The sequence below is a fragment of the Gekko japonicus genome, unplaced genomic scaffold (genome assembly GCF_001447785.1).
Source record: "Gekko japonicus isolate JY-2015 unplaced genomic scaffold, Gekko_japonicus_V1.1 scaffold189, whole genome shotgun sequence".
NCBI lineage: Eukaryota > Metazoa > Chordata > Lepidosauria > Squamata > Gekkonidae > Gekko > Gekko japonicus.
In genome coordinates this window covers 1,405,551-1,430,011 of record NW_015163608.1, presented here as the reverse complement: position 1 = coordinate 1,430,011, position 24,461 = coordinate 1,405,551, and the positions used below count along the sequence as shown (strand labels likewise).

General features: G+C 43.9%; 1 protein-coding gene across 1 annotated transcript in view; it reads left to right on the top strand.

Moving 5' to 3' along the window:
* LOC107107080 (rho GTPase-activating protein 7-like) overlaps positions 1 to 24,461 on the top strand; it is a 46,205-nt gene that overhangs the window by 12,620 nt on the left and 9,124 nt on the right. Inside the window, exons 3-10 of the mRNA XM_015407310.1 lie at positions 322 to 403; positions 6,496 to 6,559; positions 8,671 to 10,049; positions 10,845 to 10,994; positions 12,597 to 12,756; positions 13,901 to 14,099; positions 14,700 to 14,916; positions 21,564 to 21,678. Coding sequence (XP_015262796.1) covers positions 322 to 403; positions 6,496 to 6,559; positions 8,671 to 10,049; positions 10,845 to 10,994; positions 12,597 to 12,756; positions 13,901 to 14,099; positions 14,700 to 14,916; positions 21,564 to 21,678 — 2,366 coding nt within the window. The remainder of the gene's footprint in view (positions 1 to 321; positions 404 to 6,495; positions 6,560 to 8,670; positions 10,050 to 10,844; positions 10,995 to 12,596; positions 12,757 to 13,900; positions 14,100 to 14,699; positions 14,917 to 21,563; positions 21,679 to 24,461) is intronic.

The following is a 24,461-nucleotide window of genomic DNA, read 5'->3' as shown; positions in this document are numbered from 1 at the left end:
TCTGTGTTTTTCAATTTGGGGGATGGGTGGGCTTCACATCGCCAGTCCTGTTTTACACTTTCTTTTTATCAGACTGGGAAGTATAGATAAGGTTGAGTTTTTTATCAACAGTTTGTGTTTTATTGATAGAGGCACTGATTTCAAAACATATTCATTAATACATCCTAATAATTTCCATTAGTAAGCACCTATGTTGTTTTATTTGCAAATATTTAGCTGACCTGAAGCTGGCATTTGTTGATCCACCTAATGCAATAACTAGCTTTGACAATTGAAAATTTGTTTCATTTTTGAAAATAATTTATGAAATCTTTTTTGCAGATATGCAGTTCCCAATTGATATCAAAACTGTGAGGAAAGATCATGAATTTTTAGATCAAGATGCAGTAGACTCCCTGTACAGGTAATCTTGGTTCTGAATTTACCTTGAATCAAGTAAAGCCTGAGGTTTTAATTAAAATACTAAGTCAATAGGACGTTGGCTAAGCATGGGACCTGCTTAATTCTCTAAAGGAGCAAGTTTCCTCAGTGTTATTATAGTAAGTCTATGTAACTATATATATCCACATACCTTTTCTAGTGTAAGTCTTCAGTTCTCTTCACCCGTGCATGGGTACCACCGAAGTCCTTCAAGGAATCACCTGTGATTTGCTTTGGCTCCACGTCCCTGTGTGGGCTTTTGGCAAAATGCCTTTGTGGGGTGGGCTCCCACTACCACTGTGTGAGACTCCTCCTTGAACCCTTTCAGTTGTAGGACAGCAGCAGTTGCTGCTCACTTTGTCAGGGAAGCAAGTGAGCACCTGCTTGGCAGCAGTGGATGCTGTCCCTTCTGTGGCAATTATGTATGTGCCCACCTTTCCCTTCTGTGGTGGCAAGGCCTCTACCCCTTTTCTGGTTGCTACTGCTCTTAGCTGCTACCTGTGCCTCAGATATGGAAGGAGAGCAGAGGCACTGCTCAAGAAGGGGGCTGGCAAAGCCTCTCATTTACTAATACATATTGGGCTGGGTGCATGGCAGTGACTGCCTGAAGGTGCCCATTCCTGAAGCTGGGCCTGTGTTCGTGCTTGCAACAGAATGAGAGCTGTCCTGTGTGTTGATGGTGGTCATAGTTCTTTTCACATGTCTGCCCATTTAATGTATAATCTGGGTGAGGTGTGTTGGCTTTATAATACTAAAAGGAGTACCTGGGAGAGGAACCTTGATTCTTCAATCTGCCATGCTTTACCAATCGTGTCTGTTGCTCCAACCACTTTTGTCCCCAGCCCATTCCCAGTATTGGGGACAATACGCAAGAAAAAATGCTGGAACAACTGACTGCAGGAAGTAAGTGCCTGTATCCAGCAGCACATTCTGAAGCTTTGAGGACACTTATGTTTTCTTAAGAATTGCAGACAATTTCCATTGAATTCCCCCCCTCACTGCAGATCTTCCTACTCTGTCCCCTTTGCCAATGGGTTCCTGAACCCCAGGATCATAATTTGAAGGAGCTCAGAGGACTGCAGTGGGATGTGGAAATTAGTGGAAATTGCTTCTTCCTCTTCCAAATCTAAAGTCTTTGGAATTACAGGTCATTGTGTTGGATGGAGTTCTGCATCAGTCCCCTCTGCATGCCTTTTGCTGTCAGACTCCTACTTTCTGTTCCTTCTTTATATATTAACTAAGGCCCATTGTGGAAATAAATACAACGAGCTCTAGAAAGAGGCTCTGGGAGAGTGGCAAGGCCTTAGGCACTCAACGTCAATGTGCTGTGGTGACCTCAGCAGGGTATAATGACACAGAGTCCACCATTTTCTCCAGAGAAACTGATCTCTGCTACCTGAAGAGCAGTTGTAATTTTGAGTGATCTCCAGCCCTCACCTGGAGATTGGCAACAGTTGTTACCCAGGAGGAAATGGCTGGTTTGGAAAGTGGATTCTATGGCATTGTACTTGTCTGAGGTCCGACCCCTCCTTAAACCCCACCCTCTCCAGGCTCAACCCCTCAAATCTCTATGAATTTCCCAACCTGGAGCTGGCAACCATATCTCCTTCCCAGCCAAGCATCAACGTACCATTATCTGCCCCTCCCTCTTCAGCTTTCCATCCCCCCCCCCACACACCCCTGCAGCCTCTTCTGTGCTCTGAAGCCCTGACTGCCACAGAGTCCACCATTTTTCATGGTCTGAAGCCCTGACTGCCACAGAGTCCACCATTTCCTCCAGGGGAAGTGATCGCTGCCATCTGGAGAGCAGTTGTAATTCTGAGTGATCTCCAGCCCTCACCTGGAGATTGGCAACAATTGTTTCCCAGGACAAAAAGTAGTCTTTCTCTGCAATGGGGACCAAAGCAGCTTACATCATTATCCTCTCCCCCTTTTGACCTGCACAACAACCCTGTGAGGTAGGTTAGGTTGAAAGTCTGTGTCTGGTCCAAAATCACCCTCTTAGCTTCTACAGCAAGAACCTGGATCTAGCAGACCCTGCTCTGAAGCACTGACTGCTACGCCTAAGGTAGCCAACCTCCAGGTGGAGGCTGAAGATCACCAGGTATCACAACTGAACTCCAGGCAACAGATCTCTCTCCCCCCCCCTCGGAGAAAATAACTGCTTTGGAAGGTGGGCTTTATGGCATTCTGTTCAGCTGAGTTCTCTCCCCTCCCCAAAGCCTATTTTCCATAGACTGTACAAGAAAATCTCCAGGAATCTCCCTACCTGGAGCTGGCAACCCTAGTTAGGACTGGCCCAAATGAGTTCCTCACAAAGGCCTGCAAAGGGTTTCCTTCCTTTGTCTGAACCAAGCTTGGTTGCCTACTGTAGCGAAATGGGCTCCAGTTTACAACTCAGCTGTTTGCCTCCCACCCTCATCCTGTGGGTGTATCTCACTCCTTAAGTTTGCAGCCGCCACTCACTGAATTGTCACTGCCTTTTTAGAGGGACAGTGAGATCCCTCTGGCCAAATCTCCCTATTTGTAGATGAAATCCCCAATCTTTGGGGGATCCCTGGAAAGTTGGCAACCCAAGGGTCTGGCTTTTCCTTTCTTCCCTGGGCTACCCCTAAACACAATATTCTCTACCTCTGTGGGCTCAGGATAGGATCTCTCCTTGGCCAAGACAGCAGGGAAACTTCCATTCATTCCCCAGTCCAGCTGACTGTGGAGTGGCTGAATTTCTGCTACCTCCCAGGGTTGAAGACTGCCTCTTACCTGGATTGGCTGCAGCCTATATTGATGGGATGCCGCCCCACCCCTTGGGACAGTCTCTCTTTTCCCACAGTTTTTGGCCTTGGGGCAGCTGGGAACTGTAGGCCAACAGATGAGGAAGCCCCATTCAACCCAGTGAGTGATACGCCTTCAGGTCCCTCTCTGGAACTACAGCTCAATTAAACCTTATGGGGGAACTTTTTAAACAAACAACCACATGGTAGCCATCTTACAAACACAGGTAACTGCCATTTTGTTACACCTACCAACAGCCACTGAGGGAAAAGTTACTCCCACACAGGAGGCAAGCAAGAGAAGTGTCTTCGTCAAGAGAGAAAGCCGTTTGTGAGTAATTCTGACAGAACACAGTGGCTGAAGGGGGAGTGGCTAGGGAAGAGGAGCAGACCCGGCCAATGGCACGTGAATACTCTTGAGCAATGTTCCCTCTAAGCTGAGTTAGTGTGAGTTAGCTCACAGTTTTTTAGCCTCCGGCGCACAGTTTTTTATCTTAGCTCAGGAAGGATGGCTCCAGAGCAAACTAATTCATGGAGTAGCCAAATAGCTCGCTCACGACTGTAATGCCAGTAGCTCACAAAGTAGAATTTTTGCTCACAAGACTCCACAGCTTACAGGGAGCATTGCTCTTGACTGGCGGCTGACAGGCCAGTGGCTGAGGGAGTGCATTGCACAGCCAATGGGAGAGCTGCAAAGGGCCACCCCAAAACACAATTATTATATAGAGAGATGTTAGATAGGTAAATGTTGGCCCTGGGAGAAGGCAATTTGTTAAGTCCACTGAGAGCATCATCCTTGAGTCAAGCCTGTCTTTCTTTCAGATACACTGTGACATCTTTCAGTTTCTGGAGGACCATTGAGAAGGGTGCAGTTGGGATTTTCAGTTGGAAGGGATGGGGCAATGTCAATGCTTATGTTGTTTTAGCTTTTTGTGGAATCCTGGCAGAGTAATTGATGTGCTTTTAAAGAAGAAGAATAGTGTTGTTGCCAATCCTGAGCCTTCAAGAATGAAGCAGGCAACACATTCAGTACTGGGCTTTAGGGTTTCCAGCCCCCCAACCAGGCGGGGTCTCCCCTGCTTTTGTGGGCTCTTCCCCACCCGCAAATGCCCTGAAATGCAGTGTGATGATGTTACCCAGAAGTGATGTCACCGTGCTGCCGACGCTTTGGGCAAAACTGTATGGTGAAATTGGGCTCAAACTACAGTTTTGCCCAAAAACTAGAGCAGGGGTGTCAAACATAAGGCCTGGGGGCCGCAACCGGCCCATCCAGGGCTCTTATGCGGCCCGCAAGCAACAAGTGCAAGGGAGGGGAGACTGCTCAGGGGGAGTGGGTGGAGCACTCCAATTGTGGTTTCAGCATGGCGGAATAACCTTTCCTGCAACAGTCAAGCAGCGTGGGAACATCTGCCCAGTCCACCCTTATGGGTTTTCCTTTGCATCCCTCTCCCAGCCCGTGGGGCCTTGCAGTGAGAATACAACAACTTGGAGTTTATAGTTTATATCTCCGGTACCTGGCATTACGTTTTATGGCACACATGTCCTTGCCCGACAAAGACATTTATATCAGATCCAGCCCTCGTAACAAATGAGTTTGACACCCCTGAACTAGAGTGTTGCCATGTGATGGCAGAGGGGTGATGACGTCACTTCTGGGTTACATCCAGGGCTATTTTTGGGCAGGAACGCACAGGAACGGAGTTCCGGCTGGATCCTGAGTTGGCCACGCCCAGCAGGAACTCATTAGCATAATAGGCCACACCCAACAGCAGAAACTCATTAGGATTGGCTACATTAGGGGTGTGTGGCCTAACATGCAAAGGAGTTCCTGCTACAAAAAAGGCCCTGGGTTTTGACAACAAACAAGGTAAACAGAATAACAAGCAAAAGGTGGGTGTGGCTGGATAACCACACTTCTGGTAACATGTGGGTGCTGCCGACACGCCCCCCCCCCCCCCCGCTGGCAGAAAAGTAGTACCTGGCAACCTTACTGGGCAATGAACCAACTTTTTATTTTTTTCACCTAAACCACCACCTTCATCAACATGCTTATTTTTGTATCACTTCTTACACTGGTTCCCAAAGTGGGCAATACTGCCCCCTGAGGGTGCTGGAACTATTCAGGTGGGCGGTTGGAGCCTTGGGTGCAATTGGGGGGGGTGCTAAATACAAATAAGGGGGTGGTGGAAGCATAAAGGAAGAATAGTCCAGAACCTATCTAAAGCAGCCTTTTGGTGGTAGGCTAAATAAGTTTGGGAACCTTTGTTAGAGGTTCGCTTGACCAACTTAACTTTCTAGGGTGTCAGATGTATAGGCTGCCTAATTTAAGTACAAGATACAACAAGTAATGGAAGCACCATTTGTAAAAGTAGGTATTGACATTCTTCTGGAGACTGCTTTGGTGCTGCAGGCACAAAAGATACCTTGACATTTTGCCAGAGCAGCTGTACTTCTATAGGTGTGCTCTGTATTTTAATAAGAAAAGTGTAGCTCTCTCAAATATTATGCAATGCCCTCTACTCACACCCACCCCATGGGAGTGCCACTGTAATTGCTTAATTGCAGTCAATTTACACAACAATATTGTTCCTTAAGAAATCTCTTGAAGACAATATGTATCCAATGCTATGTGGGCATTTGTTACTTTATCAGTAGCTGCTGAAGATAAAAAGGGAAATGTGTCTTTGGGAGTTGGGTGTGGACTGGCAACATTTGTATTCATTTATAAATCGTTTGAGAGGTTTTTTGCAACCATGTTCTGAATCAGTTCCTGTACAGAAATGGAAAGACAGGGGAGTGCCTGGTGTTCATCAGTGGGTAATGAAAGCCTAGACATCAGCAGTTATGGAAAAATCAGTCACCTTTCCTAGGAAATGACACAGCTCAATCAAGACTACTTGATGTAACCCTAACGTGGAATGAATAAATTCCATTTTGTGTTGTCTACGTTGCTGTTCCCTGTAACATTATTAAAAAACACATAATGACGTAGCATTTTTTGTAAACATAATAGTTTGTGAATACCCCAAGCCATACCTCTGACCAAAATTTGAGGAGCTTTGCCAGGTTTTTGATCCTGACTTGACAATTTGTGCATTATGAAGGAACACCTGGTTTTGACAGCCCTCAGTGGGCCATGAGAAAAGAATGCAGAAGGAGGGGTAGTGTTTGGTTATAAAATATCATTTCATATGTGGCCTAAATATTTTGAGTGTTTGGTTATAAAATATCATTTCATATGTGGCCTAAATATTTTGAGTACCATTCTGAGTTAAAGGTGTCAATTTGTTTGTCTCTCTTCTAGGCGTTTACATACATTGAATAAGTGTGCAGCAATGAAAGTGGAAATAAATCGGCAAAGGAAGCGGGTATGTGTCCAAATTAAACTAATTTTTCTGCTCTTAAAAAACTAAGCTTTATAATACCAAAGGTACTGGCTCATGAGAATAAGATCTATCAAGAAATTCATTGCTATTTGAGTAGTCAGTGTAACTGTATCTGGTGTTAGAGCTCTATGTTTCTGTGATTCCAGCTAGCTATTTTGTACATGTGGAGCCCTCTTGGATGCCTTTGGTAGGTTCCCTGGCACCACCTGGGGGAAATAAAGTCCGTATTTTTTGAATGTGGGGCTGCACCCTTGTGTGACTAAAGAGCAGGATTTCCCCGACTCTGCCCTTCTCAGGACTACATAGTGAGTAGAGTGAACTAAAAGCAGCTGGCTGTGTGGGAGATAATCCAGCAAGTCTCTCAAAGTACACATTGTACAGGTTTATTTCTGTGTGCGCAAAAAGAAAAAGGGAAACATCTAAAGAGGGAAATTACAGAGTACAGGAAAAAAGTAAAATTTATTTTCTTGCTAACTAAATAAAATATTCACCATGTCTCCATGCCTGGTCAAATGGATCAGCCTTCCCCTCATCTGGTGTCTGGGCCTGGCAAAAAGAGATAAAAGCTGGCTTCTTTGGCACCCATATTTCTTAGAGTTATTAGGGCAGGGTCCCTTTTTGGATCAATCAAAGTGGAGTGTCCATTCATAGCTTCTGCCAAAGGAGGCTTTGACCAATAAACTTTTTCCTTAAGATCCTATGATATTCATGCATGACTTGTAAATGATGTGAGGTGCAAAGAGGAAGGAAGAGGTGTCAGTTTGGGCAAATTATTCATTAATTCCCCCACTGATGGATGATCAAGGTGTGACATATTTATGCTCATTCTCTCTTTCTCCTCTGCCCCCAGTCTTGGATACTGTGCCCAGCTCTGTGTTTTACTTCAAATTCAAAAACAGGACAAGCCAATGTCTGTCCTAAAACATAAGGATCCACCTGTAACAGTCAGTAAAAACAAAGTTATTGTGAATTGATTAGTACTCCAGAGTTCTGTTACCATACCTTGAGCAATTGGGTGGAGCTGGGAGTTGAGCCATCTGCTTCATGTGTATCATCTGCATACCATGTCCCAGTATTAAAGGCATGCAGGACAACATAAGGTGGCAGAATCCTGAGATGTATAGTGGACTATATCAGTTCAGACTGCATGTGAAGGATCACATTTTAAAACAGTTCCCTATGGGAAAAGCTATCTCCAACCAGAAAACAGCACAGCAGGAAATAGGTTGTGCTAGAACAGCTCCCCCCCCCCATTTGCCAACTTTTTACAAGATAGTTTGTTACAATGGGAGCACTCAAAAATCGCATTCCTTACTTGCTGAAGTTTATGCTGAGAAACTGGCCACCTTATTCTTCTGTATGCCTTCAGACTTGATTCTTACTCTGCCTTTACAGATCTGTTTCTGGGTAATATGAAAAGCGCTAGATCATGCTCTCCAAACTAGCATTAACTCAGTTTCTGGAGGGCTGATTTTTGCATAGGAGGAGATGTAGCATGGGCTCTCCTTGCACGCTCCAATGCTGCTTGCATTACCCTACTGCTTTGGGGGAAAGTGCAGCCCCTATGCCACTGAAATAATGGATGAACCAACCTTGAGTGTAATTCTAGAGTATCCATTTTGATTTTATTGGTTTAAACTAAAAGGAAGCTTAATGAAAAGCACAATTGGCATACAGCTTACAGTGGTTTAAAGGACTACTTTTAATTAGAACAAGCCAGATGTCCTTCTTGGATACAGGATGTCCTGTCTGCCAATTTCCTAGGCAGGGTGTTTGCAGGGCGGTTGATCAGGCTGATTCTACTAGGGTGAATGCTTTGAAAAATATCCAAATCCCTTAAAAATTGGTAAATCTTGATAAAATCTATTGGACTAGCGTACAGTAGTTGGGCTTCAAAGAGGATGTTTGTGTATGCATACAGAGTGTTTCCCGGCACTGACGTTTCACACCTCCGTGGAACGCCACTCCTGTGGCTGTGATTTTTCAAGGCCGTAGGGTGGGGAGGGCTGCTCCTGGAAGTAGGGGGGCATAAACTAATTATAATTGACGTATCATTCATACTTAATGTTTTAAACATCTTTCTTTTCTTTAAGAGCGATGAATCTGAGGAGGATGAACCTTGTGCACTAAGTAACAAGTGGACTTATGAGAAGTGTACACAGAGATGGTCTCGTCTTGAGAGTTTAGAAGGTTTTGGAGCTTCGGTAGCTGACAGTTTGAGGCTTAAGAGCATTGGCAGTGGGGATATAGCCTTTTCTGACCGTGGGGAGAGAAATGATGAGTCTTCAGTTCACAGTACTAGCAGTGGTGATAGTGACCTAATCAGCTTCCCAAAGACTTTTGAGGAGGTGGAGACTAGCAGGAGTTCGTCCATGTGTTCCTCAAATAAATTGGCATCTCCCGACTCTACCTTCAGTTGCTCTTCGTCTCCTTGTGAAACCTTGAATATAATCAGTGAGGACAAGCTTTTGGATAAACCATCCAACAAAAAGGGAAGGAGCTTCCTGAAGAAAATGGAGAAGCTGCGCATAAGAAGCAGCAGTCTAAAGAGAGAGCCTAATTCAAAGGCCAAACCTATGATCACTGAGCCTATTCTATTAGAGGGACTAACTGAAGAAAAGCTGAGAAACCTCAACTGTGTGAATATCAGTGACATGTCCAATATCCCGATGATGCAGTCCTCCTCTTACTCACCACAGACCTGCAGTAGCAGCAGCCAGTCTGAAAACAGCAGTACTGTGAGCACCCCAAGCCCTATTATCAAAGCCAGGAGGCACAGTAGCAGAGGAGGGATGTATGCAGAGGGCTTTGATGCCAGCAAGCTTTCTGTGTGGAATGATCTCTCGGAGCATAACTTGAAAAATGAGATATATTTGCATGAAAATAAAGTGTTTCAAGTGCCACAAGGCCATAAGCCTGGGACATTCCCCAAAGCACTGACTTACAGCCTTTTATCTCCGCTAGACAACACTGCAGTGAACTGGAGAACTGGGAGTTTTCATGGGTGCCACAGAAATAGGGTTCACATGGGTTCTCAAGGCTCCGAAACACCACCGGGCTCTCATTCATTGATAGATAACAGACTGAGCATATATGACAATGTACCTGGCAGTCCTGTCCATATTAACAAAATGGATACACCAGACACGGGAGATGACGATGTTTTTACAGAACTAGACAATGTTATGGAACATGTTAACGGGCTCAGGAAGTTGGTCAGTCAGTGGTCAGAGAAATTCTCTGATGATGGGGACTCGGACTCTGCCAGTCACTCCAACCAATCCGCTTCTCCATGCCCATCATCCCCTAAGGAAATCCATCTCGAGATTAAAAAGCATTCGGAGGAGAAATTGGTGGAACTGCCCATCATTGATGGAGAAGATGACTGCAAGAGTGCCAGTGAGGATCGTTTTGCAGAACTGGCCTGTGTAACAGAATCAGGGATAAGACTGACACCATCATGTTCTATCAGGTCAGCTGCATATCTCTTGGGGTTGCCAAGAATCAAAAAATAAATATCTGGGGGGAAAGGCTGCTGTAGCATACTGATAAAGAGCATGAGCTCTGAGCCAAGAAGTTAGGTCAGCTGTGCATACTTAGTGACCTTACACCAGGACAAACAGTGATAGTTTGCCACTTGACCTCAGTCCAGTGTGTGGCTTATGGCAGTGATCTAACTTTATAGAACTATTGTAATGATTAATAATATATAATGAGAATGATTTCAGCAGTTAACACGTATATTGCTCTTTTTGTGTGTTGATAGGATAAAAATTCAAAAACTTTTGAACATTGGGTACAGCTTGGTATATAAAGCAACGTGGGTCTTTGACTTTATACTGAGAGTTGAGATGAACAGCATGTAACTGATGTTAGAAAGGATAGAAAATTTGTGACCAATTTCTGGAAGTACTAGGCAATTATATCTTCCTAGAAAAAGTTTTCATTTGTCTACTATTTGGATCAGAAAGTTAGGACTTGTTTTGTAAAGTTCTCATTACATTTTTTGCTCAATTTAAAAATGGTTTAATTGGTCTGACTTAAATCAGTGCAGTGAAAGCTTGCTTCATCTAATTGGTGGTGTTTGGAAAAATTTAACTGAGCAAAGTGCTTTGAGATTTTGATGCTTGCTTTCCAGAATAGTATACTGACTTAGGAATTAGTGTCAATCAGTAGCAATTATCTATGAGCTCTGTAGTTTTACAAAGAGTGAAGTATTTGGGATAAAGAGCATTAGCACCAAGCATATACAAACTTCTTTTTCCAGACCTGTGGAAGGCATGAATTTGGAAAATCTTTCTATACAACTTGACAGACAGTCAGCAGCCCACCTAAACCGAATACAGAAGCTTGCTTTATTAAAACTGACTTCTTTAATGGACAAATACACTCCTTCCAGCAAGCAAGGATGGAACTGGTAAGTTAAGATGAAAAACAACCCATTTTCCTCCAGATTAACTTTTTCTGAAGTAATGTAATCAACTATCTTAAGATCTTGTATTTGAAATGGAATATTATTTGTAACCAGAGGTCACTACGGGCTTCCTCCTAAACCATATTCTGTTCCTAAGGATATCTGTAGAGGTTCAGTAATAAAATTCCCTCAGGTAGTTCTTAAGTTTATTTACTTGGCCAGACTCTTGAAGCTGGGGTCAAATGGATGAGGGTATACAAGCTGAAACTTAATCTAGACAAGGCAAAGCTGGTGCTGGTTGGAATAACTGCAAGCCGCCTTGAACCACAGAGGCATAGAAACTTTTTAGTAAATAAATAAATGGTAGATTGTATGGATGGTGTTTATCTACCAGACCTAGGTAGTTAAGCTCTCTTTAGCAGATCAAGTTAAGAGCTCTTGGATGTGCTCTTGGACCCAACCTTGTTAATGGATAAGCAGTTCAGTGATGTTGCTTGGAGGTATCTTTACATTGTGCTCATAAACTATCCACCAATTTAGACTCTGCTGACCAAGCCATGCTGATCCACTCTACCATTACCTCCAGACTGGACTACTTCTGACACGCTTTGTATGGGGCTGCTTTTAAAGATATCCCGGAAGCTTCCATTGGTACAAAATGTGGTAGTGAGACTCCTGTCTGGGGTCAGTTGCTTGGAATACAGAACTCAAATGCACCAGTTATCTATTTTCTTCTAGGACCAATTCAAAATGTTTCTTCTAACCCTTTATTAGCCCTTCATGTCCCAGGGCCCTCATTGTTATCAGACTACAATCTCCCAGTATACTCCCATGTGCTGGTTACATTCTGCAGCTGTTCTCCAGATGGTATTCTCTCTTAGGATTACCTGTATGGCAACAGTTAGGTCACAGGCATTTTCTGTAGTTGGCACAGTCCTCTGGAATAGTCTACTAGAGTGTGCCTTGAGGGTGCCTTCATTTGCTGCATTTAGGAAGGAAAATGAAATAGTTTTATTTCAGAGGGCATTTGGTAGAGAATAGTTTGTTTTCACAGATTTGGTTTGTTCTGTTTTTATCTTGCTATGGTGATCATGTGTTCTTGAAAATTATTGTCGCATTGAGTCTACAGAGATAAGATGGAATATAAATATTTTAAGTAAATAAACTAGCAAATTACAGTTTAGTTATACTAACTTTCTTGCTTGCAAAAAAGAGAGATTTGCAGCAAGGGGACTAAATTTGGTGCTTTGAAGCCTCATCCTGATGTGTAGATTCACTCCCTCTAGGGTGTGATTTTTAAACAGGAGTTGTAAGGTGTTTCAGACTTTGTTTTATTTATATGACACAGAAAAGAGATTATGTGAGAACGAAGAGAAATAATTTCTTTTAAAAGGTCTTGTATACCAACAAAATGCCAATGCTGGCAAACAGAACAGTTCCAGTAGTATTTCTCTTTTGCTGTGAACTAGTTGTCCTCTTGTAAACATTTTGAAGTTTATTACCGAAAACTTTAATTGCAACCTGTGGTGACTTCTGAGTGGCCAATTTCAGTTTCTGAATTCTTCATAAGACACAGTAGGCTAATGAATTACTTTGTATTTTCAGGACTGTTCCGAAGTTCATTAGAAAAATAAAAGCCCCTGATTATAAGGACAAAAATGTATTTGGAGTACCATTATTGTTAAATGTCCAGAGAACAGGTCATCCTCTTCCAAGGAGCATACTCCAGGCCATGGACTACTTAAGAGACAATTTTCTTGACCAGGTATTGTATAAAAAACAACTTAGTTCATGGGTTTAGTACATACCAGTTCTTTTCGCAGTCTGTAACTGCAAGTAGGATGTGCAATGTAGCCCACAAATCTCCGTCCCCTTACTAGCACTGTGCTTTCTCATTTTTTCCCTGTGAATGTTAGTGTGTTAAATAGGAATCATATTCTGTGATGTTCCTCTCTTTGGCCATCGTTGTGTCTCCCCCTCACACCTATTTCTTTTCTATGCCCTGCCCTGCCCTGCGGGACAACAGTGTGGCCAGCAAAGGAAGAACTGTATTGCCATCTTGGACTGGTTTAATTTACTCTTCCTCTTGCTGTTCTTAATTATACATTAATTGCATTTTTAAATGTTTTACAATCACCCAGAGCCTGCTTGCAGGATGGGCAATTCGTAAGTCCAATGAAATAATAATAAATATTTAACATATGAACTTCACCAATTTATTCAGGTAATTTATTTTTAGTGTTGTGAGGAGAACAAAGGCCATGCCAGTTCACATTGCACTCTCAAGGTTTTACCCTATGTATTGGAGGAATTTCAGAAGCTGGTTTTGCACAAACCAGTTATCTGTAACCCCATATCTGTAACACCTGAGCATATGCATTGTTTCAGGAAAATCTGAATGCACTCTTCCAGTGGGCAGAAAGGCACCTGTGTGTGGTTAACTGTACAAAGGATTACTGTAGGGGGTAAAAGTCAGCATAAATGCTGCTATACATATAGTCTGAAAATGAGTTAATCTGTGCATGCTCATTGCTCAGTGTCTGAATTTTCATGTGAAAACTTCATGTGAAAGCCTCAGTAAAGCAATCATCATAGTTCAAACACCACAGACAGAACTTACCTCAGACCCAATACTTTTGTGCATAGGTAGTTCACATATCCCAGCTGTAGGCTCTGAGGGAGGGGAGAGGGTAAACAGAAGTTGTGTGCATTAGTCAACCTTGAGTGCTCAATATGGTGCATATCATGCTGTAGATGAAAGAATTTATGATCCAATCTTTTTTACTTTATTAACAAAGCTGCTACACAGCTTGTGAAAGCTTAATTTTGTCAGAGTTGTATATCATATCTGGGCCAATGGGATTTTTTCCATTGGTTGGATCTTTACTTTTTTGTTTTCACTTTCATAGGTTGGCCTTTTCAGAAAATCCGGTGTGAAATCAAGGATCCTCTCCTTACGGGAAATGAATGAAAATGACCCTCACAGTGTAACTTATGAGGGGCAGTCAGCATTTGATGTGGCGGATATGGTGAAACAGTATTTCCGAGACCTTCCAGAACCTATATTTACCAGCAAACTCTGTGAATCCTTCCTTAACATCTACCAATGTATGTGGTGGCAACACTAATCCTAACCTGTTTTAGACAATGATGGTACAAATCATTGGTAGTCCTACCCACTCATAATTCCACTTTGGTATGATTTAAATGATTTAAATGCATCTTTAAAACATAAAGAGAGCCAGTTTGGTGTAGTGATTAGGAGCATGGACTCTAATCTGTGAGAACCGGGTTTGATTCCCCACGCCTCCACATGCAGCTGCTGGTGTGACCTTGGGTCAGTCACAAGTTATTTCAGAGAGTTTTCTCAAGGGCAGTTCTCAAAGAGCTCTGTCAGCCCCACCTACCTCACAGGGTATCTGTTGTGGGGAGGGGAAGGGAAAGGAGATTGTAAGCTGTTCTAAGACTCTTTTTGGGTAGTGAAGGGCGGGGTATAAATCCAATCTCCTCCTCCTCTTCTTCATCTTCAATTAAGAAAGGGAAGACAAAGTATAGGTAGGGTGGTTATTCTTATGTGCACTCCTGTTTTCCTGATTTGTGTCCCTATTGTAAGGATAGATGCATGGAAATGAGGTCTAAGTGGGTTCTGCTTAAATAATAAATATAAATTCATAGACAAGATGATTTGGGATCTCTTTTTCTTTCTAGATTTGCCTAAAGATCAGCAATTTTGTGCTGTCCAGGCTGCTGCTATTCTGCTTCCAGATGAAAATCGTGAAGCTTTGAAAATTCTACTCTTCTTTCTCAGGGATGTAGTAGCTTTTGTCGAGGAAAACCAAATGACACCTACCAATCTTGCTGTCTGCCTTGCACCATCTTTGTTTCACCTTAATTCCCTGAGAAGAGAAAGTTCCTCATCATCTAGGTATTTTTGCTTAAATAAGATGACCATGTAATGGTGCTGATATGCAAGAAGAAAAATACATTGCCATTTTTAACATTCAGTTGTTGGTGGTCAACATGAGCAGGAAGTGAATATGGTGTTGTGTTGCTTCATGTACAGTGAGGTTCTGCCTTCCATGCTGCATGGCCAGTTGTCTTGTCAGTTTTGGCTGTGTCCAGGTGCAGATCATAGGCCTATAAGAATGTAATTACTTTTTTGTGCCAGATACAATTCTGACTATGTGATAGTGCTTCCTTACCTGGTTGACTTAAGGCATGATATCCACTGTTAACTCTGCACCACAAAATACAGTAAACAGTTGGAAGAGAAAATGTTTTGCTCTATGGCTCTCTCATTAGTAGCAATTTAGTGTGATTTTATATCATAATTAATCTTTAGGTATTCGCGCTGCTGGTGTTTTAGGGAACAACATTCCATAGCTGTTCTGTACTATTGTTAAGTAGTGTTGTTGCTGACCTGTTCCGTTTATATGTTAACTTCTTGCAAATGCATTTGCATTCCTTGAGGCAATTCCAGGCACTGGCTTTGGTTTTGAAATAAGGATATAAAGTTAGGCTGTGGGGACATGAGGAATGGGAACTAGGGTTGCCAAGTCCAACTCAGGAAATATGTGAGGATTTTGGGGGTGGAGACAGGAGAAAGTATGTGACATCACTTTTGTGATGTCACATCCCGTGATGCCACTTCCAGGTCAAAGGTCAAGTGATGTCACTTCCCAAGCTCCACCCCTTCTGATGTCACTTCCAGCAGGGGGGCTGCCCTCTGGATGGCCATACTGGCCATCTAGTCCAACCCCCTGCTCAATGCAGGACCAGCCTAGAGCATCCCTGACAAGTGTTTGTCCAGCCTCTGTTTAAAGACTGCCAGTGAGAGGGAGCTCACTACCTCCCTAGGCAGCTGATTCCACTGTTGAACAACTCATTCAGTAGGTGATGTGAAAAGACCTCTGCCTGAGACCCTGGAGAGTCACTGCCTGTGTCAGCAATACTGACCTCAATGGACTGATTCAGTATAAGGCAGCTGTATGTGTTAGCACAGGGTGCAGTAGTCAGCAGCTCCCTTTTGCTTGTAGAAAACAGGGCACTGATGCTTTTGTATTCAAGAAATATGCCAAAGGAGTACCATTTAATATACTATGTGATAAATGATACTTTAAGGTGTTACAGCAACAAAAAATATACCATCTAGGAAAAATATTTTTTTCCATGGCTTCAAGATTTCCAAAACGGTTACATCTCTAACGAGATGCTATTTCCCCATATACACTCAGGCAACATGTTCACAGGATCTAATAACTTCAGCACTATTGTCTCTGACTCATTCATTAACTTTCCAAAGTAATATATCGCATAAAAGATCAACACAATGCCTTTCTGCTACCTACCTTGGACAAATAGGTTGCTGCCTCCAGAAAAGAATAAATAGATGCAAATCTGACATTAGAAATCACGATACTCAGAAATCAGTGGGGGAACATTTCATTCTCCCTCGACAAAGCACTACTACTATGAAAGCTGCCATCCTTCAATAAAATAACTTCAAAGGAAGACTCCAGTGTGAAACTCCTGAAGCAGAATTCATTAAGAAGTTTCATATTATCTGGCCAGGGTCAGTCATCAAATGAGAGTGGAACAGAGAGGAGGGAAGAAAAAGACTGCAGGAATATGATGAGAACGAGAGTGCAATTTAAACAGAGTGGATAATCCTGACCTTAACAGGAGATCAGAGGTATGGTGCTCAGGACTGTTTGAATAATGAGATGTAGCAGGATAGATGGAAAATGCAGAGCATTAATTTAGAAAGGACACAATCTGTGTACACATGCTGAAAACTATACTTTCAATCCATTTTCAATGCACTTTAACAATAATTTGCAAGTGGGTTTTGCCGTTTCAGTAAAATCCAGTTGTGAAGTGCATTGTTCAGTATGTGTGAAGGCCAAATATGCCTCAAGAGCATTCAGCTTCTAGAAAAGAAATAGCCAGCAGAGGAACAAGGTATCAGAAGATTAGGGCAAAATGAATCAAATATGGGGATAAGCTTAAGGCATAAAACACAAAGTCCAAAGAGAAGACAGAAGGGGGGACCAAACTTGTGGAAAATCCACTGACACTAGTGGCAAAGGACATGGTGTGTATGTGGGTAGAGCACAATGCTGGGAAAAAATCCAGGATGTGAATTATCATTACAATAGAGCAATATTCTAAATTGTGCAGATCCGATTGGAGCAGAGAAGTCACACAGAGACGAGTTCTTAGGGAAAGTAAAAAACTGGTGGTGGTGGAGGGCTAAACAGTCCCGAGCTTTGAAAGAGCAGATTAGAGAAGGAAAGTTAGGGATGAAGTAGAAAGCACCCGAGGCATGGCTGACAGTAATTAAAGTTTGGGGGAGGGGGGAAGAAAAGTCACTATGGGACTGTAACCTGGAGGGGGGCATGAACATTGAAGGTCCAGATGTTGGAGGAGTAAACAGGACTGCCAACCTCCAGGTGGGACCTGGAGATCTCCCAGAATTAGAACTGATCTCCAAATGACAGGGATCAGTTCCCCTGGAGAAAATGGATGCTTTGAAGGATGGACTCTTTGGCATCTCTTTGAAATCTCACCCCCTCCCCAACCCCCTCCCTCCTTAGGCTCTACCCCCAAAATCTCCCAAGTACCTCCAACCCAGACCTGGAAACCCTGTCCCCACTCCAGGGCACGCTTTGGATGGAAGATTAAAATTCACCGGCCGACTTGCCTCCAGTGCTCTCTTTACCTGCACAGAAAACAACCCTAGACACCTGACCCTTCTGTTTTTTGATAAGGACAATTTGAGGGCAAGGGCTGGGATGGGCTTGGGGGGGGGGGAGGCAGGTTGCAGCCTGAGACTGGAGCAGGAAAGTCCTCGGAAGGTCCCAAGAGCAACTATCCCTCCCTAAAATGGGGGAATGGAAGAGATCCAGAAAAAGCTTGCAGGGGAAGGGGGCACCCGGCGGAGAAAAACAGGATTCTCTGCACCAAGGCTTGAGAAGGGAGGCTGGATAGTCCCAGTCGCCAGGCAGGTAAAGGTGCGCCTTTGTCTGCCGGGTGGAGTGCTGGAGTGGACAGGGGAAGCTCTGGCTGGCCCCCTCCCTCTGTCCCTCTCAGGCGCTTTTGCAGAGCAGCTGTTGGGTGGGGTCCCAGGGCTTGTGGGCTGGCCTGGCAGTTCCCTTCCTTCAGGCCGGGTGTGCTCTCTCTCCCCCTTCCCTCACTGCTCTTGGGAGGCTGGGTTGGCAGACCCAGTGACACAACCGAAGCTGCCTTGGAGCGCTCCAGCACTGCATCCACACTGCCACCCACGCCTTTCTTCTGGCACGCCAGCACGGGGGGGGGGAGCATGCCAACACGTGGTGCTCAGCGAGGAAGAGCCACTCTGCCACCTTGCTAGCTGGCCTTGGCTGCAGAGAGGGAAGCCAGCCCACTACTGCCCAGAGCAGAGCAGTCAAACACTCAGCACTCTGAACTCCTTCACCTTTGAGGGAACACTTGTCTGGCAAACCCCACCACCACTGCCCGCCCACCCCGAGAGCATGCTGCATGGCCAGGATGGGCAGGTTAAATGACTTCCAGTCCCAGCTCTTCCCTGCGGTGCCAGTGAGGGCACACCTAGACTATGATGGCTCAAAAAAGCGCAGCATGTGCCGCTGCCACATGAGCCCGGGACGAGGGGATGGTCGCCTGCTGCTTGGGACTCACCTCGGTCTGCTGGCATTGGCTTGGGAGGGATGCAGGTGGCCAACAAGCAGATTGGCCATCAAATGAGGGATGCCGGGACTACACTCTTTGAAGCCAGACGTGCCTGCCGACGGTCAGAGACCTGGGGTGCTCTAGCCTTCGTCTCTATGGCTAATGCTAGAGCATCACAACATGGCCACCATTTTGTCCCCTGCCGGCCAATTCTTAAAAAGCGGGGGTGGGGGATCTCAAATCTGGGGACCCTAGCGGGGAACTGGCAAGCCTACTGGGAATGAACTTTTAGATGTATGGGCTAATAATGCTGGTACGGCATTTTCAAGCGCTACTTAGCAGGCATATCTAGGAGTATCTAGATACAGGGCTGGCCTTTTCTATGCGCGTACCTTTTAAGGACCTTCCCCTTTGTTTCCTAAGTAATGAGGAAATACAGTGTGACTGTTTCTCATGACATTGGTGGTACATACTGAGGCAACTTGTGGCCATTTCTTAGATTGGTTGGCGCTAGAGTGGGACTGCATTGTTAATGTCTTTCATGAGATCTTGAAGTTCCTATGATACCACAGAATGTGGTAAGAAACCACACTGTTCCACCCCAATGACCTGTTTGGGCTGTAGGGAGTCATTTGAGAGCTGCTTCTTTCAAACATTTTTCTATTTATGACCAGTAAATTTATATAAACAAAGAATCTATCCCAGTTTTATCCGACTGTCTTTCAAATAGCTCAGGGCGGTGTACATGGGGTCCCCTCCTCTGAGATAAGTTAGGCTTGGAGACACCGAGTGCTTTTGTGGGGATTTCAGGGTCCATCCAGTAAATATCAAGCACTCCAGCCCCCTATACTACAGTGGCTCCCAGAAAATGGTGGCAGACTTGCTTTAAACTTGGAAGTGTTCTGAAGCCTGGTGACCGTGGAGGGAAGTTTTGGCAGATCTTTGTTTCAGGCAGCCTTTAGACACTCAGGGAAGGGAGACTTTATCTCCTGTAAAGTAAAGTGAGCAAGCTACCCTACATCATGGGATTGGTATACCACATCATAGGGTGAGAAGAGAAAGTTTTACTTTCGAGTAATATCAGTAATTTAGGAGCTGCACTGGGAGGTGGAATAAAAATCCCAAACCAAATTGTTGGCTGCAGATAGTTGTTTTAGAACTGTATGTGTGCTAAAGAACTGAGGGAAGTGGGAAGATAGGTATGTTAAAGAAGGGGGATTTTTCATTTTTCCTTTTTTTTTTTTTTTGGCTGTGGCAGACTAATGTTCAGGGACCAAATTCTATTTCTTAAAAGAGAAGTATTGATGAAAATTGACACCTGATAGCTAAATCTTTGAGAGGGTTGAAGAGAAGTAAAACATGTGAGGAATGTGCTTTTAAAAAGAATACACATCCCAGATGTGTATCAGGCTATAAAACAAGTCCAGTGATGCTCAGCATTCCCCGGAGAGAGATGAGTCAACAACTGAGCTGATGATAGCACTGTCAGTCATAGTAAGTGAGTGAAACATTGTCAGAGCCAAGAATGTACTGGAAGAATTAATAGTTGTTTCAGGTGCAAAGAATAATCTTTGGAAGAGCAACCTGGTTGGAGGAGGGCCTATACATCAACATTTATTTATTTATTTATTTATTTGCATAAAACTCTGTATAGTTAGTTTAAAAAGGCTTGCTCTATTGTTTTAATTGCAAGGTTGCTTTGAACCTTAAGGGTTAGATAAAAGGCTGCTAATATTTCATTTTCAGCATGGGACTTCAAAGGGACCTAGTCTAACAGCTCAGGCTTCAAGGATTAAAGTCAAGTACCTTTATCAAGCAATCTTGTGTTTAAAATGGTCAGAAAGAATGTTGTAAGATAAAGTTGTTAGAGATGAATGCCAGGCTTTTTGCAACTGTGTGCTTGGCACGATGCCACAAATAAGCTTAAAATATGTATTAGGAGGGTATTGAAAGTGTTTGAGTAATATTATTGGTATTTTCCCTCGCTTTCTGGCCTGGCTTTTAAACAAATACTTCTGATGATAGGCAAATCAGCAAAAGCTGTTTGTTCATTCAACTGAAATGCAAATGGCTGTGTTGAGTCAGATTTTACTACATTAGGATTTGACTCAGTAAGTAGTCCATAGGTAGAATTCACAGGACTAGACTGAAAGCTTTTGCATTCAGTGTGAACCACAATGTTTTTTGTGACTAGAAATAAAGAGTAGGGTTTTGTGCGGCCCAGGGTCTTGTTGAAATGATTATTACCTGTGTGCCAGTTCCTTCAAAAGGCACCTTTTAGGTGCCAGCAAGCTGTAACTTAAAGGCAAGATGCACTGATACAGTGTATATGAAGTGACCAGTGCTCTGGTAAAATCATTTTAAATTAGATGTCATGCTGTGTTGAAACACTGTATAGGTAGTAAGGGCTATTTCAGGAGGCAAGTTGCACTGCATTCTGTATTAGGTTGGGTTTTTTTGCCTACTTCTCAATGAAGTGGTTAATAGTTCCAGACTGCAGGTCAGGGTAGGGTTATGTGACTGCATATAATAAATTAGATGTCAAGGTAAAAGGGTAAGGGTTGGATCACACAGAGGATTGCCATTAACAGAAGGGGAAGATGTGTGCACTGTCTCTCTGCAGACCTCATGCTGTTCTTGAAGGGTTTCCTTGCCCCCCCCCTCTGTACTAGCGTTTTGGAGGACATCTGGTGCTGGAGAGGGGAGGGACACAAGTTGCACTCTGCTGATGCAAAGACTTCTGTCTGAGGAAATGTTTTATGGGATCTGTGTGGAAGGAATTTTTTTGAATGAGGTATCAATGCTATAATCTCCCCTCTGTAGTTTGAAAAGGTATAGACAAGACACATCTAAGCCTCTGGTGTGACTTGAACATTCTGTCATTTACTATCTCTTCCTTAGATCCAGCCAGAGAAAATATAGCACGGGGAGACCTGACCAGAGAGATCTGAGTGAGAATTTAGCTGCAACACAAGGCCTGGCCCACATGATAATGGAGTGCCACAGACTCTTTCAGGTAGGTTACTGTGTTCTATAGGAGTCACTGCCTAGCCTCATTTGCGGTGTTTATCATTCCTGCTTAAAGCTGCCAAGAAAATCCTATATCAACCTATGTCATAAGCTACAGTTGATTCTTGTCACTGATTGCTGTGCACTTCCTGTTGCCAATACAATTACATACAACATTTTACTTGGGTAAGCAAATGAAAGGTGAACTGGATTCAGGCACAGAGGAGGGATGCTGGATTCTTCCTCATCTCCCTATGGTCCTTTGGATGGACTTAGAAGTTGGAGGTAGGGAGGATTTCATTTGAAGCAGGGTATAAGTAAAAGGTTGCCATGTTGCTTCCTGCTCTCCCTCTGATCTTATTTGTTGCAGTCAGTAAATAGATGGATGGAGATTTTGGGCTGGAGCCTGATCTTAATCCAGGCATGGTGGAGGGGCTGGCAGCTTCTTGCCTTTCTGCTAATGGTCCCATGGCTGGGTTTGGCTGGAGAGGGGTTCTCTTAGATGGAGGTGGACCCAGACATGATAGAAGAGTGTATATCCCCTTTGATGGTAGTTGGAAGGGTGGCTTTCAGCTTAATGACCACGTAGCATATGGTGAGATACCAGAATCTTCTCAAATTATTTTGATTTCCTGGTAGTGGATTTTAGTCATGTGCAGAAGCCATTGGGGTTGGAGCAGGACTTTTTGACTCTCACTCCAAACTCCCAGACAGACAAGGGCGTTAATGCACTCAAATGATTTTAGGTGATCACTACCTACTGTATGATGATAATCCTGTAGGTGAACATTGGTAAACCAAGTGGATTGTTTAACTTGTTGTATGATAACGATGTGTTTGGTGTAAGGTAATGCTTTTAAATTGCGTGGTTTTGCTTATCCTCCAAGGGTTTTTTTCCCTGCACAAAACTTTTGACTAAATTCCAAGTGACTCATCCTCTCCTGTTTGAGACAGCATTGATGATAAACATATGACAGAAGGAGCTGCGCTTCCCAGGTTGATTGAACACTTCCTTTATGACATGAGGGAAGGGCAAGCAATTCACCCTACGTATGAGCAGCCTGTGGACTTAAGTTACACCAATTCAGTCTGATTTGCAGACTTGCCAGCATTTCTTCATCCTCTGATATGTTGATTTGTGTGGAAGTTGGACCTGCTAGTGTGCTGGCTACACTGAAGAATGTTTGGCATTTGGGCCTCCTGACCACTCCCCTTGGCAGCATTCGAACACATATCAGCTGGTGCCAGGATGCTCTTCCATCTGGTATTGAAATAGCCTGTGAAACAGTCCAGCCTACTGGGGGAGGCAGAGAGATGGGCTCTTGCGTATGAGGCAGAATGGTGGCTTTCAATCAAGAGTCATGTTCCAGTGATTCCTGTCTCCTCCCTTGGATCTGGCTTTCACTCTTCTCTCTCTGCATACCGGTAGAACAATGTGGTAAAGCGATAAAAAGAATGAAAGGGGGAGTGGGAGGGGAGAGAAAAGGCTGCAAATATCTCGGTTAGGAGGGAAGATGCCTTCAAGTACTTCAGCAGAATGCAGGACTGGATATAGGCTTGGAAGGAATGAGGACAGATGGTTCAGGCTTTACACCTTTGGCATAGGAAGACACTCTGTAAATGCTAAAAGTAAGCTTGAAGAAAGACAATGATTGGCATAGTATGTGCCCCCTGGTTCCAGTGTTTTGAACTAGATTTTCAAGCCACTCCAATTCTGCCACCTTATTAAGAGTTCATACATGTACACCTGTGGTCAGCCTGTTTCTCTGCAGCCCAGGTACATCTATATCTCTCAACATGGCATGTGGACACTTAAATCCAGAGATTGGAGCCATAAGCATACAAGATAGATTTTTCTACAGACCTGAAGAAAGCTCCAGGTTTGCAGAAACATCTGAAATATTTAAAAAGTTACACGGGGAGTTTTAACACCCCCACCCCCATAATAGAACTAGCGCCTATAACTTCAAGGAATGGATTTCCTGACAATGGCCATTGTGGGGGTTGCTAGGCAACCACAACAGTATTGAGAGCCTTGGTTTTTGTCAGGGAAGGGCACTTTCTAGGCCTGTTTGGCATTTTCAGGGAAAGACCCATTGGGGCCAGTCCTGGTAGCAAATGCTAGGCAACTTTGATGACTTCCCCAAGGCTGGCTGCTTGCTACTGTTCAACCAAAAATGTGGAAGCTGTAATGATGTACAAAATGCTTATAATCTCACAATAATGATACAAAAATGGACAGTCAAATTGAAAAAAACCAGGTTGCTTACCTGTAACTGATGATATTCGAGTGGTCATCTGTGCATTCACACCCATGGGATCTAGTGCGCACGCGCTGGATCGATCGGCATTGTAGCAAGCCCTTAATGGATTTTCGCGCCCAGACCTCGGGCATGCGCAGGAACCCCACTATGCATGCCCAGAGGGATGGGCGCGGACATCCCGCCAGTTCCTTCGAACCGCCACAAATCAACCCCTATGAAAAATGTAGAAGCTGACAGTAGCGGGGAAGGAGGGCGGGTGGTGTGATTGCACAGATGACCACTTGAAGATCACCAGTTACAGGTAAGCAACCTGTTTATCTTTGACATGGTCTCTGTGCTTCACACCCATGGGAGATTAGCGAGCAGTGGCCTACCTGGAGGAGGGTGCTGGCAGGTCCTTACTGCATAGCCGAAGAGAAGATGTGACATCCCATGTTGGTACTAGAGTTCTTTCGGACGTCTAGGGCGTAGTGCCTTATGAAGGTGTTAGGCACAGCCCACGTAGCGGCTCTGCAAATGTCCGTTA